The sequence below is a fragment of the Typopeltis vanoorti genome, chromosome 21, assembly GCF_054136105.1.
Source record: "Typopeltis vanoorti isolate ZY-2024b chromosome 21, IOZ_Tvanoo_1.0, whole genome shotgun sequence".
Classification (NCBI taxonomy): domain Eukaryota; kingdom Metazoa; phylum Arthropoda; class Arachnida; order Uropygi; family Thelyphonidae; genus Typopeltis; species Typopeltis vanoorti.
The window spans coordinates 51,107,358-51,126,862 of record NC_143569.1 but is presented as its reverse complement, the minus strand read 5'-3'; the positions used below and the strand labels follow the sequence as shown (position 1 = coordinate 51,126,862).

Below are 19,505 nucleotides of genomic sequence, written 5' to 3'. Positions count from 1 at the left end.
TATTTTCAATTAAGTTTTTAAAGTGGGTAGAGTTTTTTTACATGAGATGTGGTAAAACCAGCGAGGGGGGGGGTCAAAGAGTTAGCTAGTTGCTTTGACAATTTGTAGCAAGGAGCATTGGTAGGGGAGAATTAGGTTTGTGGATTTTTGGTAAACCGTATATATGGAGGGGGACGAGAACCGAATAGTTTGAGTTTTTTTTAATGTCAGGAGGCCAGGACGATACTTTTTTATGTAGGTTTTTTAATTTTTTTAACTTGAGTTTATGTAGGTAGAACAATCATGGAGAATACTATTCCATTTTCCAATTATATTCCATGGCATTAAGAACGACTGTAGCATTATCCTTATCAGCTCTGGTGATGACAATACTTTTTTCTTTCCGTAATTTTCTGAGGGCAGAGAGTTGTCTGGAAGATAAATTAATTTTTGGAGGTGACGACTGGGAGAGGATGTTAGCTACATCAAGTCTGATGTTATTGGCAGTTTCTGGAGCTAAGTGACAGATTCTGCATTTGATGTTGTACATAATATTCAATACCAGAACTTTTCTAGATGTGACGGCAAAATTATATCTGAGGCTTAGGGCACTAACGGCATCTTCACTGAGTCTTTTAGAAGATAGATTGGCTACCGTATGGAGTCGTTGAACTTGAGGTAGCAGTTTAGATTCGCAAAGGTTATTAAACTTTTTGATGTGCTTATTTTTTATTTTTTGGAATTCTTTCTGAGAGGAAGCTTCTGAAATGCCAAAGAGAATGGACCAAAGTTCAGGATTGAGTATAGCGGAGAGCTCTGATTGTTGTGAGCAAATGGCTGCATTTCTTGCAGCGAGGCTGGCGTGGGTTGCGGTAATCTGCACTAAAAGAAAGACTATTCTTTGAGTCTGCATCTGCACTCAGGAATCAACCAAATTTAAACAAATACGGTTGCATTAAAACTTCCCAAAATTTGGGAACATTAATTATCAGAGATCCCTCTTTACATCCTAGGCCACTTGCAAATGCCCATAGAGGACGCACCAACTAGATAGGACTTTAGTTTCACTCACTATTGTATTATTTGTGTGTGTGTGTGTGATTACAGAAAGTTTTTTTGTAATCCCTGAAGATGTCTCTCTGACGGAGAAGAAATATTGGAAGTATTAAAATTATTTTTAATCCTTTCTCAGTGCTGATAATATTCTATTAAACCTCCAACATGAAGGAGATCTGTTAAATTCTTATTAACCAACCTAATCTTAACAGTAATGGTGATCTAAAAATCCCAAGAATATGTATGGTACATTCTGCCCATATAACCTTTTGGTCTAAGAGCTAATTATAATTATGACTGATTATATGGAAAAACCTGTGGAGAATTCATGACTAAAATTAACACATGTGAACCACAGTAGTAGGTTTTTTATTACGTAAATATTTCGTCCATCATTTTTTATTTTGGTTTAACCAATAAGAATACAATTTGGTCGGCTAAATCCCAAATTGCCAGCCCATCCTCGTTCGTTCAGTATCAAAGTAGATACCCAACAGGGTGCACCACGAGAAGGTGAGGATTGGACATTAGGTCAGAAGCCCTGGTCGGTTCTCCGCATTCCTTTAAAGGCTATGTGGAGGTCTCCTCTCAGTTATACAGCTTTGACCCTTAAGCACCCCTTAATCAAGGAAAAGAAGGAGTAGCCATAGTATTCAACACAAAATACGAGGCTAATCTTCTTGAATGGCAGTCAGTCTCAAGTAGAGTAATGTGGGCAAATATGAGAATGGGGAACTGGACAATGAGACTTATTTGTGCCTATGGTCCCACAGAAGGTTCTACTAAGGTAGAAGTGGAGGAATTTTTTGAGGCTTTAGAAAAAGCAACTGACACAATGAAAAAGGAAAAGTTGGTCCTTGTTGGGGATCTAAATAGTAGAGTAGGAAATGATTGTGAGACATACAAAAATATTTTGGGAAAATTTGGAGAAAAGAGCAAAGCTAATAATAATGGCAAATATCTGTTGGATTTCTGCTCAGGACATGGAATGGTTATTACTAACACCATGTTCCAACATAAAAATGTGCACAAATTCACATGGAGAGAAGAGGCTAGGAATAAGAAAAGTCTCATTGACTATGTTATTGTTGATAGTGATGTTTTCTCCCTGGTGCAGGACACCAGAGTGTACAGAGGATTTGAAATTGGAAGTGATCACTATTTAGTCTTGAGCAGGATAAAATTGAATTTCATATTGAAAAGAATAACATGTAAGAAAGTTTTAAAGCGAATAAAAGTTGAGCAGCTCTCAGATGTAAACTGTAGACTAAAATACAGAAATATTATTGAAAAGAAAATGAAAGAGTTTGAGAACAGGAATCAAACCTTGGAGATTCAGTGGCAAACTCTGAAGGAAACATTGATTGATTCTGCCAGAGAGGCATGTGGTGAGGTTGTGTGCAAAGATAAAAAAATCAGAACTCCCTGGTGGACACAGGAAGTTAAAGAGGCAGCGAAGGAAAAGAAGAAAGCATATCAAAAGTTCCTGGCAAATAAGTCAGCTTTTACTCTTACAGAATACAGAGACAAATGTAAGAAAGCTAAACATTGTGTAAAACTAGCTAAACAAAAGTCATGGGAGGACTTTGGCAAGAATATAGAAAATAAATATCAAGAAGGTGGCAAAATATTCTGGAGGTTGTTGAAGAAGCTTAGGAATGGAGGAAAGAGTGCTGTAAAAGGAATTAGAGATGATAAAGGTGAAATGAAAACAGGAGAAAAAGATATCCTTGAAGTATGGAGTAATTACTTTGAAAAACTGCTAAATGAAACAAGCAGTGATGACAGCACAGTGATAAAAAACACTGACCAGGCATGCAGTCAGGAATACATATCCATACTTGAAGTAGAAAAAGCCATCAAAGGCTTGAAATGTGGAAAGGCAGCAGGAGTAGATGATATTCGACCAGAAATGCTGAAGTATGGTGGTATAAGAGTCTTACAGTGGCTGCACTGCATAGTTCAGAAAGCCTGGACAGAGGGACGAATTCCCGATGATTGGAGTAGAGCTCTCATAGTACCCATATATAAGAAGGGAAATAAAACTGAATGTGAGAATTACAGAGGTATTTCCCTACTGAGTGTTCCTGGCAAGATCTATGCAAGTATACTTGAGAAACGGTTGAGAAGAATTGTGGAAGAAAAGCTTGGTGAAGAACAAGCTGGATTCAGGCCAAATAGAGGCTGTCAGGATCAGATCTTCACTTTACGACAAATAGTCGAGAAAGCATGGGAATATAACAAAGATCTGTATTTAAGTTTTGTCGATTTGGAAAAGGCATATGACAAGGTGCCAAGAGAGAAGCTATTCAATACGCTGCAGTTATATGGTGTCAATGGGGCATTATATCAAGCAATACTTAGTCTTTATTTGAGTTGTGAGTCAGCAGTTAGAATTGAAGGAAGTACAGGAAGATGGTTTAATGTTAAATCTGGTGTGAGACAAGGATGTACATTATCCCCTCTGTTATTCATTATCTATATGGATCACATTATGAAGGAATGTGGTATTAAACCTGATATCAAAATTGGAGATGTTAATGTCAGCTCTTTGCTTTATGCGGATGATGTTATACTTCTAAATAAATCCGCTACAAGTCTGCAAGATTCTCTGACTAAATTGAATAGCTGTTGTAATAGATATGGTATGAAGGTCAGCAATAAAAAGACAAAGACAATGAAAATAGGCAGAATCATTGAAAATGTCAACTGTGTTGTGAATGGAGAACCTGTGGAACAAGTAAAACATTTCAGCTACTTAGGCACAATTTTTACTGAAGATGGTAAACTAAATATAGAAATAGACAACAGAATCAGCAAAGCTGGTATGGTGGGAAGTCAATTGAATAAATTCATATGGAATAAGAAAGAAATTAGTCGGAACACTAAATTAGCTGTATACAAGACTGTGTTCAAACCAATTTTAACTTATGGATCTGAGAGCTGGGTCAGAAGTAAAACACTTGACCAAAGACTAGAGACCGCAGATATGAGAGTCCTGAGAAAGATTAGAGGCGTGAACAGATGGCATCAATGGCAATATCATATTAAAAATGAAGATATTAGGAAAGAACTTGACATTGTCAGCATCCAGGAATGCGTTAGCAGAGCTAATCTCAGATGGTATGGTCACTTAAATAGAATGGGAGAGGAAAGATTAGCAAAACAAGTGTTCTCTGCCAGGTTGGGGAAAACAACCCAGAGGAAGCCCAAGATATAGGTCGATTGATACGGTACAAAGTGCCTTAGACGATAGAAATATAAGATCTGATAATGTTGGAGTCTTGACAAGTAACAGACTGATTTGGAGGAAAATTGTAGATAGGAAGTTAGTAATGATGTAATTTTTTCATGTAGTACTGTCATATCCTGTACACCCCTTGAGGGTACATGGCAGGAATTTGATGATGATGATGATGAAATATTTCGTCCTAGGTATCTTAGGACATCATCAGTACAGTAGAACAATACTAGGAATGACACAAAGGATAGGGTACGTATGTACAACGGAATCCAAATTGCGTGCAGTGGCATGTTGCGGCCTGAACTTAAATTACATTAGATTGAATTAAATTAATTAAATTAAATTAAAATTAAATTACAGTTAAGTTATTTTTACACAATTTTGTATGACAATTTCCCATACTTTATGGATGGCAAGAACATCATTGTGGTTTAAATTTGGTCTGTGAAGTAGGGCTTCAACACTTTCTTTATATAAGCGTTCGTATTTATATGAAGATCTGTGTAGGAGTTTTGTCTTTTCCCAGTGGATCTTGTGGTTTGGGTTTTCAACTCTGTGTTGAACGAGGCCTGATGAGGTGGATATGGTCTTGATGTTCCAAAATGCGTTTAAAAACTGATCTGCCTGTTTGTCCATAATAAGAGAGTTTACAGGAGCATGGAACCTCATATACACCAGGTAGTGGCAGAGGTGAAAATTTGTCTTTGGGCGAAGGTAAGGTAACAGGTTATGGATCTAGTTGATGGGTTTGTAGGTGGCAGTAAGATTGTATTCCTTCATAATTTTCGAGAGCCGTTTGGAGATGCCTTTGATATAAGGTATGGGAATCCTATGGGCTTGTTCTTGTCTATGTTGATGTGTAGAGAAGTTGCTGGTGATTTTTTGAGTTGTTTTGAGATTGTATCCATTTAGAGTGGCTGTGTTTTTGATTATTTCCAATTCTTGTTTTAGAGAATCCTCGGAGGAGCAAAATCCATGTGCTGTGGTTACCAATGATTTAATGATGGCAAATTTTTAAGAGGGATGGTGAGCAGAAGTGTGCTGAATGTAGCGACCTGAAAATGTCGGCTTGCGATAGACAAAGGTGGAGATGGAACCGTCTTCTTTTCTTTGGATGTGTAAATCCAGAAAGGGGATGCCCTGGGGGGGGGGGGAATTCTTTTTCTAATGTAAAGTTGATGTGTGGATGAAGAAGGTTGATTTTTTCTAAAAACTGAAGTAGCTCTTGTTTGGAATGACTCCAGACTGTGAAGATATCATCGACATATCGAAACCAGAGTTTTGGTTTGAGAATTTTTTTGAGAACACAAGAATTTTTTTCTTCAAGATGTTCTATAAACAGGTCTGACAAGGGGGACCCCATTGCTGTTCCTTCCTCTTGCTTGTAGATTTTTCCTTTCCATGTGAAGTAACTGGAAGTGATAACAAATTTGAAAAGTTCAACAATATCCGACGGAAATTTTTGATTGAACAGGTCTACAGTTTCTTTATGCGGGATATTGGTGAAGAGAGAGAGAGAGAGATTATCGAAGCTAATTAGCATGTCAGTTTTCAGCAGTTGAAAGTCTTTTATTTTGGCACGAAATTCTGTGGAATTTTTTATTGAACAGGTTGAATGGCCTATGTAGGGACGGAGAAGGTTGGATAAGAATTTTGATAACTTTTAAGTCGGGCTGCTAATTTATTCAACGATAGGTCTGAGTGGGATGTTGTTCTTGTGAAGCTTGGGTAAAACGTATATTCTCTGAGGTCTAGCATGATATGTCTTGAGTTTTTTTTCAAGTTTCTTCATCTAAAGACTTGGTTTCATCGAGTAACTTGTTCAGTTTCTTCAACTGTCTCTTTTTGTGGGATCATAGTCAAGTTTTGCATAAGCATTTCGGTCTTGGAGTAATAGATTCATTTTTCGGTCACATGAAACAGTATCAAGAACCACTGTAGTATTTCCTTTGTCGGCTCTGGTGATGAGTATGTTTTTATTATGTTTTAAGGAAGTAAGAGCCTTCAATTCTGAAGGTGGAATGTTTAAGATGAAGGTTTGGCATCGAAAATTATTTTTGCTATTTCAAAACGAAGTTTGTTGGCTTCAATACTGGGAAGGTGGCTGATGTTTCTTTCAATGTTGTGTATGAAATCTAGATAATGGGAGACGTTTAGGGGGAATGGCAAACATGGCGCCTTGCTAGAACATTCACATCAACCTAGACAAGAACAAGCCCATAGGATTCTCATACCTTATATCAAAGGCATCTCCGAACGGCTCTCAAAAATTATGAAGAAATACAATCTTACTGCCACCTACAAACCCATCAACCAGATCCACAACCTGTTACCTTCGCCCAAAGACAAAGTTTCACCTATGCTACTACCTGGTGTATACTAGGTTCCATGCTCCTGTAAACGCTCTTATTATGGACAGACAGGAGATCAGTTTTTTAAACACATTTCGGAACATCAAGACCATATCCGCCTCATCAAACCACAAAAATCAGGCCTCGCTCAACACGGAGTTGAAAACCCAAACCACAAGATCCACTGGGAAAAGACAAAACTCCTACACAGATCTTCATATAAATATGAACGCTTATATAAAGAAAGTGCTGAAGCCCTACTTCACAGACCAAATCTAAACTGCAATGATGTTCTTGCCATCCCTAAAGTATGGGAAATTGTCATACAAAATTGTGTAAAAATAACTTAACTGTAATTTAATTTTAATTTAATTTTAATTAGATCCCCCCCCCCTCTGGAATATACTAATGGACATCATTTGTAAATTGAAATGACATTTTTTTCTTAAACAAGATTTAAGAAAATCTTGTTTTCAAATTGATTGAAATAATTAAATTGATGTAAATAAATTTAATTTATTTAAATCAAGTAAGGCTTAGACATATATTGAAAAGATTTAATTTAGTATGACTGCACTTCTTTGTGTTTAATATCTCTAATGGAGGAAGGTTTGTGGATTACTGTTCTTGAATGGCATTGATGATTTTGTCTTCACATCCATGCTGTAAAACTTTTCTGCATTAGATTCATTATACAATAATAATCTCTTTATCTTTCTAATACTGATTAAGCAGTTGAAAGAACAAAAAAAAATCATTTTGTATGCACACATTTCTACATCTTAAGGTCAGATATGAAATGTAAGAAGGATCTCTGTTTCTCATGTTCTTTTTTCATTTATATGTTACCTTGGGTTGAATAGGAATTATGTTTCTTATCATATATAAATTTCTTGAATTCCGCTTTATCAATTTTGGGATTAAATTTCTTTTTACACTATATATTTGCATAATTGCAGTTATATCACTGTAATTTGAGATTAATTACTTGCTTCTCCTGTGTGATGATTTTATAAAAAATATTACATATGGACTACTTAAGGAAAAAAAGTATATTTCTTATTCACGGAATTTTCACTCAAGTTTTGAAATTTAAAACAGTGTAATTTAAAAGTTGGAATAAGGGTAAATGACTTAAGTATTAGGAATGTAGATATTATTTTCAGAATTGTAATAGTGCATTATGGCCTTATTATAACTAAAGTCCTAGCAAAGTTTAATAAAAGCTATGCATAACAAGTAAATTAAGTAGCATTAATGAGCAGTGTTAATCAGCACTACTTGCCTCAAGGGGATAAGCATTGTCCATCAGATTTGATGAGAAGCGAATAAAGAAATAGCATATTTGCATGTAGCCTTCACAGGACAAGGTGCAAGATTGAAAGGCTGCAGAAACAGCAAAAGATTAGTTGAACTGGGAACAGAAAAAGCAAGAGGTCCAAGACCAAAAAGAAAATTGTAAGAATAAACAAGAGGAAGAGCATAAGCATTACTAATATTAATAATGTTAGTAATGCTGTCAGAATGCAGAAAGGGAAGGTGAAAGAATTGATTATTTTGACTGGAACCAATGACCCGAGAAGTTAGAAATATTGTATGAGGGAAGATGTGAAAGAGTTATTGGAAGATGCGAAAAATAAGAGAGTGAGAGGGTGAAATTTGTAAGTCTCATGCCATGCCATGATAGAGGTGAACTGAGAAGGAGGGCGATGATAGTTAATGAATCAATACTCAAATTGTGCAGAAGGAATGATGTAGTATTTGTGGGCCTATGGTTTGAGTTTGATGCACGAAAAAGTTTATACACTGCTGACATGCTGCACTTAAATGGATTCAGAGTTAGGTGTCTAGAAAGAGTTTTGTTCACGAAGAGTGCTGAACTGCGAAGTCAGGAAAACTAAAGAAATTAGGGAGATGTAAACAAGTGTGTGAGTGAAAGCTCTTGTGAAGCAAATGTGTGCGTGTGTGAATGAACAAAAGATGCAGAATCTAGTCTCTCAGGCAACAGTATCAAATGGGGTAGTCAACTTGGGATATAAAGGTGGTTGGGACCTAAGTGGATGCTACAGTGTCTATGTTTTAATGCTAGAATCATCAGGAATAAGAAGGAGGAGTTTTTAGCCATTATTACAACCTGGCCAAAAGTTATAGGCATTAGTGAAACTTGGCTAAAAGTAGATGATGTAGTTACTGGGATAGAATGTGATGGATTTAGTATTTTTAGGGAGGATAGAGCAGACAAGATGGAGTGGGTTACTGTTAATGATAGTGGGATGAATTGCAGCCAACAAGAGTAGGAGTCAGTTAGGCAGATGGCTGTTCTTTTGAGTCAATCTTATGTGAAATTGGGGCCAATAGGAATATAAAATTGTTTGCTGCTATAGGCCAGGGATGATGTGGATGATATGTATCAGCAGATTAGTAGAATAGCTGCAAGTTGAATAATTATTATGGAGGACTTCAACTATGGAAATATAGATTGGAAGGGAAAAGATCACTTGGCAAGAAGAAAATGAAATTTATACACTTACTGAGCGATAATTACTTGAAGCAGAATGTGATGGAAGGGAACAAGGTACAAGAATGTTGGATCTTCTTTTAGGATCACAAACCTGTCCATAATTAAGGTGGCTACTTTGCCTCTGATTGAGGCAGGTGATCATGTGATCTTGACTTGGGATGTAGCAAAATGTGGGAATTTTAGTTAGGAAGAGGTATATGTAGAACTACAAGGTAGGTGATTATGATTCACTTTGGAGGCAGCGTGAAGCAGTACCATGGCATAAAGTTCTGCAAGGGAGAGGATGTTCATAGTGAACATCCTCCCCCTTGCGGGATGAGGATGATGATATTCACAGTGAATGGGAGATAGTGAAGGGATATCTGGATATTAATCCAGATATCTGGATATTAGCTTCTAAATAACTGATTAACATTTATATTTTTGTATCAATATTCATATTACACTTATGTTTTTACATCTTTATGTACGTATTCACATGTTAACATTCATATTTACATAGTATATGTAAATATGAATGTTATATTGTTAATGGACATTTATAACAATTTATAAATGTTAATATAACATTTATAACAACATAACTGTTATATTGTTATATTTACATATTTTAAACCATGTAATCCAAACATTGAGTGGTTGTATTAAATTACAGTGATTGAAAGTTTATCTTATTGGCAAAACTTTTGGATAAGCTTCTGTTTTGACACTGGCCATTCATCTGAAGTAATTTGTATTAGGGTCATCTGGATGGAGTCCAGTAGCTGACAGTCACAGAATACGTGATTAATAGTCTGTTGAAGGTGAAGGACAACAGATGTAAAAATGGTGATTCCAGAATATGGAATCTGTTTAGATGATGTCTTCATTTTCCATGTCCCATTAGTAGCCTGGTTAAACCTGAGATGGCATATATTTTCATTGTCTGCTTCTGATGTTGGGCAAGAATTCTTTTGTTGTTGATCCATGTTTAGATGTTTTCCATTCACATGCTTCCATTCACTTCCCACAAGCTTAAGCTTATTTCTTCTGCCTTCTTTCTTATTTCTTCATTGTTTTTTTAGCTGATTTTGGGTACTTTTGATAACTTATTTCTAACTGTTCATTTTTAGCTGTTTCTTTAGCCAGCTGATCAGCTCTTTCATTTCCTGTTACCCCAGCAGAACTTAATTTACCATCCCTCTAGAGTGGGATTCCTTACCAGATTTCATGTTTTAATAGTGCTTCTACTGTCACTGTAAATTGTTGTGGTTTTTTGATGAGAAATGTTGAGTTGTTATTCCCAGAGATATGTGAGTGAATAAACTATATCAAGTTGCTTTGCTTGGTTTGAACAGAGGGGATGTAGTCTGAAACAGCATTCTTGTATAATGAACTGTATATAATATACTGGACTGTATTGGGAGTAAAACAGAAGAAAAATAATGTTTCCTTCTGTTTTACTCCCATCATTGTATACATGATATCTGTTATGTCGTTTTTTCCCTATATATCTTAGTTGTTATCCTTAATATAAATTTTCTTTTCAACAAGACCTAGCCCCTCCAATTACAACAAACTTTGACTCTCAACTCACTTATTGTGCACTCACTCTCATAGGGAAAGCTAATCTGTGTCACAGGTCGATTTCTAAAACTTTGTCACATTTTTATTCTAACTACTAAAGGTTATTCCTTAATTAAGAACGAATCCTTTGAAATTTCTATCTGGGGCAGCCTCCCTTTCAGATATTGACGAATTTATTTTTTTAAGCTGCACCAGCCAATATCTTAGGATAGAAGGGACTCTTATTCAGAGAGACCTTCCCAGAACTTTATGCTCATACTCATTAAACAAACACTCAACTACGGCTATGTAAAACTCAGCTTGCAGTTGTGACCTCTAACACAATATACTTTCTATTCCCTCCTGCTTAGGTTCGAGTTTATGAGTGGCACTTTGATTTCATATTCAGGCAAAGCTCAGGTATAAGAAACAAAACATGGTTTATTGGGACCTTAAACATTTACAATTATAAAATATCACACACTCAATTAATTCCATATCATACCAAATCAAACTAGGAGAAACAAGTAAACCCTATGGCATATGAGCAATAACATTTTCCTTTAAGATAAACATAAATACACATATTATAAATACTATGAATTTCTAATCAATTCTGTCTACAATCTTAGTCTCACACTTTAAAATTTGTCACATTCATCTATAAACGTTTCCAGACAACTTGTCTAATGGAAATCTGCCTATATAAGATTAAGATGATCACTTAAAGTTCTCTAATAATCTGCCCACATTAGACCAATACGTAACGATTTTCTTTCCTCTAACATAATTGGGAAGTAGATAACAAAGTTCAGTACTTTACCATTTCTTGCCCGGAATACCTGGTTCATTAGATCTGTTCGCCTTTGTTGAACTCAGCTCGGCACTTCCTTCAGATCATGTCCACGTGGAGGGTCACGGTAGTTGTCTGATTAGGCTTCACTCTACACCTGACATCATGTCTCTGTCTATCTGGATCTGCAGCCAATCATTCTCGTCTGTTTTGCAGGTTGCAAGGAAACGCTTCGCTGCTTCCTTCCGATGGGACACCTAGTGAAAGCTCGAAACTATAGATGCCGACATCTCATGTTTGGCACCATTTGGAATCTATCAAGCATCCAAGGGAAAGGGCTCACCATCCGACATTGTCGTACCACCTTGAATCAATCAGGAACAAGCAGGTTCAAAGGAGACGAGAAAAAATCCTCGAGAAATGGGGCGAATCCACTTTTATTCTCCCTTCCTTGCGCCCTCTTTTCTGCTGTCCTTTTTCACATGGCACTTGTCCTCAGTGCCCCTTGGCTGATCCGTTACGCTCCTTCAAGGGCTCTATTCCAGGAAAGCGAGCTAGAGCGTTCCGCATAAGCCCTTGCTTCAAGCCTTATGCTCAAGCAGGATGGCTCGCACGCGACCTTTGTACTATTGTTTACAACCTTACTTAGCCATTCACTGTATACAGAATGCCTTAATATAACAATAATTAACACACAAATCCTCTACATGAATTTTGGACATCATTGAATCTTATAAATCTACATAAAGAGATACATTTATTTTTACATACAGTAAATAATTTCCTTATCTTCTGCTGGAGTACAAGTTTCTCTTTCAGCTGTTATATTAAACTTGTTAAATCCTGAATGAATAGTTTCTTTATAAAAAGTTCTTCATTCAGGATCTAACATATCACTTTCGGCACTTTCCTTCTCTTTAATATATGGTTTCTTTGCTGGGTTAGGCTATTTACTGTAGTGAATAGGATGGCACTTACTGTAGTGAATGGGATTTCACAGTGGTTTGGATCAATGTTGGTATTTCCGTTATATCTTCCAGAAATGGCTTCTTGTGGAAGACAGAACTCTTGCATCTTCAAGCAGCTTGGTATTAAACTAGCAATAACACATGCTGCTTCAAAAGATATTGTCCTGTATCTTTTAATTATTCGTATGGCTATAAACCATTGAACTCTGTTTAACTTTTGTTGGTTTTTCTTAGATTTTAGTGCATCTTTCTAAGCAGGTGCAGCGTGCGGTATCAGTGGTAATATGGCTCCTGTATATATATTGTTTTTAGTGTTCTTTGGCCTAGTCCACAGTTTATCCTTGCCAACAGCAGCATGTGGTATCAGTGGTAATATAGCTCCTGTATGTGTGTGTGTGTGTGTATATATATATATATATATATATATATATATATATATATATATATATATATATATATTGTTTTTAGTGCTCTTTGGCCTAGTCCCCAGTTTATCCTTGTCAACTTAGCTAGAAGGTTTACAATTTTTAAGCTTTTTACGGCAATATATGAGATATACTTGTTGAAATAAATTTGCTGGTTGTTACTCCTAGGTATTTTAACTGACTGGTTCTACCTCTAGAACTTCCCCCGTTTAGGTAGACCATTATAGATTGTTTTGATTGTTTAAGTGAAATGTGGAGCATTTTAGATTTGATGCTGTTGAAAGTAACTTCCTTCTCACATGTCTCCTCTGCAATTTTAAAAAGTTCTTCATTAGCTGTTACTTCTAAGCATAAGCCATCTCATCCTCAAATCATAAACATCAGTCATCAGCAAATGCTATGCCTCTGGCTTCAGTTGTGAAAGAAAGTTATAACAACAAATTGTACTGGATGTTCCAGAAACTTAATCCACAGAAAGAACCTTGCGGGCAGTCTCGTTTGACTTCTTTGTTACAGCTGTTTTCAGTGTCGTGGTTGCTCTTCTGTTTGCGAAATAATTTTTAATAAGGTAGGATAGGTTTTTTGAACATTTGAAATCTCTTAATTGAATAATTATGGCTGGTCACCATGCAGCACCAAAGATGCCTTGCATATCAAGTGAGATCAATAGTACATATATATATATATATATATATTTTTTTTTTTTTTTTTTTGCTGTAAACTGTCTTGTGTGAACTCTTTAATCTCTAATAGTAACTACAGGCCTTGATTGAGGTCTAAATGCATACTTGATTGCTGCTTACTAGGTCTCTTGAATAAACAAAGTGCATTATTCGGTTTATGAGAAGTGTTTCTAATACTTTACCAGCAACATTTATGAGACTAATTGGCTTGTATTTACTAATTTTGTTGGTTGCTTCTTTTCCTGGTTTGGCTATCAGTATAATTTTGGAGTGTTTCCATAATAAAGGAAATCGTCCTTTCTTGAGGCATTCATTGTAAACTGTTATTATAAATTTGGGTAATTTGAGAAATGTTCTTAGGAATATGTTGCTATTTATCCTCTCCAGGGGTTTTTCTTTGATCCACTGATCTTAATATTAATTTGATTTCATTAGATGTAAAAAATCATCATTAGGAGTATCTATATCTGTTTCCATTCTTTGTCTATATGTTTTGTGGATGTCATCAGAAATAAACTTGTTTATCATAATATCTGCAATTTCTGCTAAGTTTCTAGTATAAGAGCCATCTATTTTTTTTACTTATGCTTATTTGTATATTTTTATAAGTATATATGATTACAATGTCACTTCACACTATTGTATTCTTTTATATATCTTTTATGCATTTTATTATCTTGTACGTCATTTTTTTCTGTGTGTACGGTGTATTCTTGCATGTATATACATATGCATGTATTCTTCTTAACCAAACCCTAAATAAATAATAAGCAGTTAATTCCCATTTGACTCCTTAACATATATCGACTCTTCTTTCAAGTTGATTAATGGGAGGGGGGGGGGTCAATATTGACCTTCTTGGGAATTTCTGTACTATATTTATTCCACTTGTATTACTTATCAGTGCCAATTTTGTTATTATTTTTTTTTTTTTATCTAATGTATACCTTTTACTGAACTTGCTGGGATTCAAACAGCAAGCTTAGTTATGAATAACCTGCTGTTCTACAGGTAGTGATACCTAATTTCATTTTTAATCCTTTTTTTGATATACACTTGTATATCAAAAAATTCCATCTTTCAAATCTGAAAATTCTATGACTAAAGAAATATTACTTTAAAATGTAAGTAAGCTGTACTTAATATTTATTGCACTGTCAATTTACATCTCTGAATTAAAATAGCGATCAGTTCTTATTGCTGTAAACCTTTATCAGTGAGTTACATAATTTGTATATCATATTCTAAAAATATTAAAAAAAAAATAGGCCTAACAAGTCTAAGCATTTGATAAATTATTTGCCATAAATCTCTTTGTATTAATTGTTAATTATCTATGCATTATATTAAATGTGAGAGCAACCCAAAGCCAATTATAATGTGATTTTAAAAACATCAAATTTTTTTTTGCGAATTTCATTTGATATGTTTTATAGGATTTGCCAATCAGGTACTAGAGCATGGTCCGAATCCTCGACAAGGAAATAAGAGTGACAATGCTCATCCTCCCATACATCCAACTAAATATACCAACACTCTTCAAGTAAGTGACATTTAATTTAATTTGTATTACCATACTGATATCTGCTAGCTCTTCTGAGCAGAAAACTCCCAATTTTTGATACAACCAGCACACCACAATATTTCTCTAGATTTTTCATAACAAACAGTGAAGTACAGCTTTGCTATTAAATTTCCAGTAAAATTTTTGTAAGCCCACCTATTACATATTGCATTTTGTTACTATCCACCAGTGTGATGGAATGGAGCAAAACTTCATAATTTCATGTATTTTACTTACCTGAACTCTCTTTGGAGAAAATTAAATGCAGTTGAGACATAAATCAAACTCTATACAAGTATCATTTTAATATACTGCCTGATGCTGCCATTATTTTATTTTGTGTGAAAGTGAGTTAGCCAGTCTCATATTGAAGTGACAGGATTTTTTACTCCTGGAAGGTTTATATTCTGTAAAACTGGCAGACCAGCCAAAGAACATACACAATTAACAGACATAATATACTGATCTCATTACTCTAGTTACTTCAGCTGTTAACTCAAAACAGCCTTAACCAGCCTGTTGTATGTTACACTGAAAAATGCATATTGAAAGGCTTAGGTGTTGATTATTCATAATAGCCCTTCACAAGACCAAGAGAGGAAAAAAATCAATTAATAATTTATTGAACTTACAAATATTTCACTGGTTTTCTACCTAGTATCTTCATAATGCAAATTATAACTGTGACGAGCACACAGTCACTCATCTAAATCATTAGAAACAATTCAAATCACAACTGAAACAGAACTAATGTCCTAACATGGTGTCCTCTATTATGGACCAAACCGATTATAACAGAAAAATGAATCGCCTCCTTAAGGACTCCTTGACTTATCAGGTTATAGATTAGGATCCTTCCAAGTCTCAAAAGAAAAAAGGGTATAAAATTATTTAAAAAAAGTTATGTCTTGCCCCAAAGATATCACCAAAGAGCTAAAACCTTATCATGTCAGACTGCCCAAGTTATATGGGGTCCCAAAAATTCACAAACCTAATAACCTTCTTCATCCAATATTTGACAGCTTAGACAGTCCACCTTCAAACTGTACAAACATTTATGCAAAACACTCCCCTCCCCCCAAACACACAGGCAACTCTCCTTCTTTTATTAAAAAATTCTCTGCACTTTAAAACATTAATAAAAAAAATTTAACCCTGACATAATCTAACATCATAATGAGCCTCAACATTACTTCGCTGTTCACTAATTGGCAGAGATCCTTGATCTCATTAAGACATTTCCCTGGCTACATAATTGAATTATGTTATGCAAATTAGAACAAATGAGGATGGCTATGACTTATGGAGGAGCAGAATCGAGGCGAAAACAGGCGACTAGTGGTGTGCCACAAAGTTTAGTGCTGGGACCATTGCTGTTTAATTTGTACATAAATGATATAGGAAATAACCTGAAAGGAAATATTCAGTTGTTTGCTGATGATGTGAAAATAGTGATTTAATTCCAGTCTCACATAAAAGAATGCAGCTACTTTCAGAAAGTGACTGCAAATAAAATTTAACTAATAACTATATGCATGGGTGTATTTGGACCTTTTTCGAATTTCTGTTTTGTTAGTGACACATTATTTTCTTTAAGAGATGCATATATACACTGCTCAAAACAATTAGTGGAAATATTTTAGTTTCTGTCAGATAATTATAAATTTCTGCAAATAATTATAACTTGGGTACTTTAACATGAATAAATATTTCTTACTTATGGATAGGATGTAATTGATGAGATATTGTTTAAATAATCGATATTTATTACAAATTTAACAAATTATACATTTTTTTTATCATGAAATAATTTTAACAAGAATAGCCAAAAACGCTTTTGTTAATTTTTAATAGTGCATGTGGTCTCCATTAAGATGATCAAACAGTTCTTATGAGATATTTCCCCACTCTTCTGTGAGAGCAATTTCGAGCTCTTGAAGCGACTGCAGTGGCACCAGTCAAGCAGAAAAATTGCCTACCTAAAGCATCCCAAGCATGTTCAGTTGGATTGGCATGTTCTTCCTGGCAAGTAATGACAAATACTGATCGTCTCTTGGAGTTGTTGGTGATGGGCGACCTTGACCTTGTCTTTGGCAAACATTTCCCATCTCCAGAAAGCGATTCCAAAGCCACAAAATTACGCTTTGAGATATACGATACATGACACGCTTGAGCAACAACTTGTTGCGTTTGTCCAGCTTCTAATCGACCAATAGCTTTCCAAACTATGGATTCTGGGATATCATGTTGCTCTGCCATTTTTAACAAAATAATGGGTGGCAAGTGACACAAGTTTACAATTGAAGTGATAATTATGCGGTGTGGAAGTGAGTGCAACAAGCCATGCTTTTAATACCCCCACATGCTAATATGGCTAACACACGTTTCGAAAAGTCTTAACATGATTTTGTACGCAGTTGCATCTGTTATATTAAGAATATTTAAAAATAAATGTGTTACATTTGTAAATTATTTTTATAACTTTATAATTTACAAGAAAACCAAAATATCCCCTAATTGTTTTGAGCAGTATTTACTCGGCTTGTAGACATTTTATTTTTAAAATGTCTACAAGCCGACATTGTGTATCTCCACTCATTTTATGAGTGGAGATACCAGGCACCAACACTGTTTGGCAACTTTTATAGGTAGAGATGAGCTTGCTAATGCTTCTGCCTGATATCTCCACTCAGGCTTAGCTCCCACTGAAGAGACCTCAATAAAGGTCGAAACTAGTCTGGGTAGTGGCCCTCCCCCTTAATGCATAACATTATACATATCTGCAAGGAGATGTGTTTTGCATTATGGGAGATACTGAGATAGGAGTGTTGTGATCTTGCTCCACCTTTGCAACGAGTTGCCCGGTGTTGTACCACCATACCCCAGTCCTGAAGATACTTTCAGGCGCAAACTTTGTTTGCTCACACTTGGATAAAGGATTAAACTAAATTTATTATAGTCTAACCAAGTGAAAAATAAACTTTCAACATCTGTCTCTAGAATTTAGAATTTTCTTAATTGAAACGAGAATGCAATTCTACAAAATTCTCAGAATTTTCTTGAATTATGGATTTTTTCCTAACTTAGACTTTAAGTTGGTCACATAAAAGTGAATAAAAATCGCGTAAAAAAATGTTTTTGATATCCCAATTTGCGTAACTCCGAATTCGCTTTAAAAAATTTGCATGAAAAGAGGTTTAGGTGTGTGTATATATATTTTGTTTGAAAATAACTTATTGTTTGCATTAGGTTTTCACATCTGGAACTATTCTTCCATTTTTTTATATGCACTGTATTCTTTTTTACACAGTTTTACTTTACATGATTTTTTCTGAAACCAATCTACTGTGTAAATGGATAATTGGGTGTACTTCTATTTGGCATCTTGCAAATTTTCCACTACTCTTTTGTCACCGCTTGTTTTATTTTAACAGCCTTTCAGAGTAATTACTCCAGACTTCTAGGATATCCTTATCTTCATTTTTCATTTTATTTTTATCATCTTCAATTCCTTTTACAGCACTCCTTCCTCCATTTCTAAGCTTCTTCAATAGCCCCAGAACATTTTGCTAACTTCCTGATATTTATTATCTGTATTCTTACCCAAAGCCTTTCCCATGTTTGTTCAGCTACTTTTCTGCATAGCTTAGCTCTCTTATATTTTTCTCTGTCTTTTTAGGTCATCTGCACTGATTTGCAAGAATCTTTCAGTATGCTTTTTTGCTTTCTAGGACAGCTTCTCTAACATCTTGATTCTACTATGGTGTTCTTATTTTTTTATCCTTGCAGAAAACTTCGCCACATCCCTTCCTAGTTGAATCAATCTATATTTTCTTCAGAGTTTCCACTGAGACTCCAAGGTTTGGTTCTTGTTTTCAGAAATGTTTAATTTTTTTTTTTTTTTGTAATGTTTTTTATTGAATAGTTGAGTCTGCAGTTTACCTATAAAAGCTGCTCTACTTTAATTCTTTTAAAACTTTCTTACATACTGTTCTTTTCAGTGTGATAATAATTTTTGTCCTACTTATCGCTAAGTGATGGTCACTTCCAATTTCAAATTCTCTGTACACTCTTCTATCCTGAACCAGCATAGAGATTTCATTATTTTTTATTATTTTCAAATTTTACCAAAACATTCCTACATGCTGAGTGGGACTCATTTCCTATTTTGCTGTTTCGATTCCAACCAGGACCACTTTTTCAATTTTCTTTATGTCAGCTGCGTGTTCTAATGACTCGGAAAATTCTTCCACCTCTTCCTTAGAAGAGCCTTCTTGGAATCATAAGCATAAATAAATTTCATTGTCCATTTACCCATTTTGAAGTTTGTCTACTTGAAACTTCCTTCCGATGAAGAAGTTTATCTTCATGTTTGA

The 19,505-nt window shown here is 35.1% G+C and overlaps 1 protein-coding gene across 3 annotated transcripts in view; it reads left to right on the top strand.

Annotated features, from left to right (window-relative positions):
- Positions 1–19,505, top strand: part of Top3alpha (topoisomerase 3-alpha) — a 496,301-nt gene that overhangs the window by 114,560 nt on the left and 362,236 nt on the right. For all 3 annotated transcript variants that reach the window (XM_090411715.1, XM_090411714.1, XM_090411713.1), the window contains exon 9: positions 15,002–15,108. In XM_090411715.1, coding sequence (XP_090267841.1) covers positions 15,002–15,108 — 107 coding nt within the window. The remainder of the gene's footprint in view (positions 1–15,001; positions 15,109–19,505) is intronic.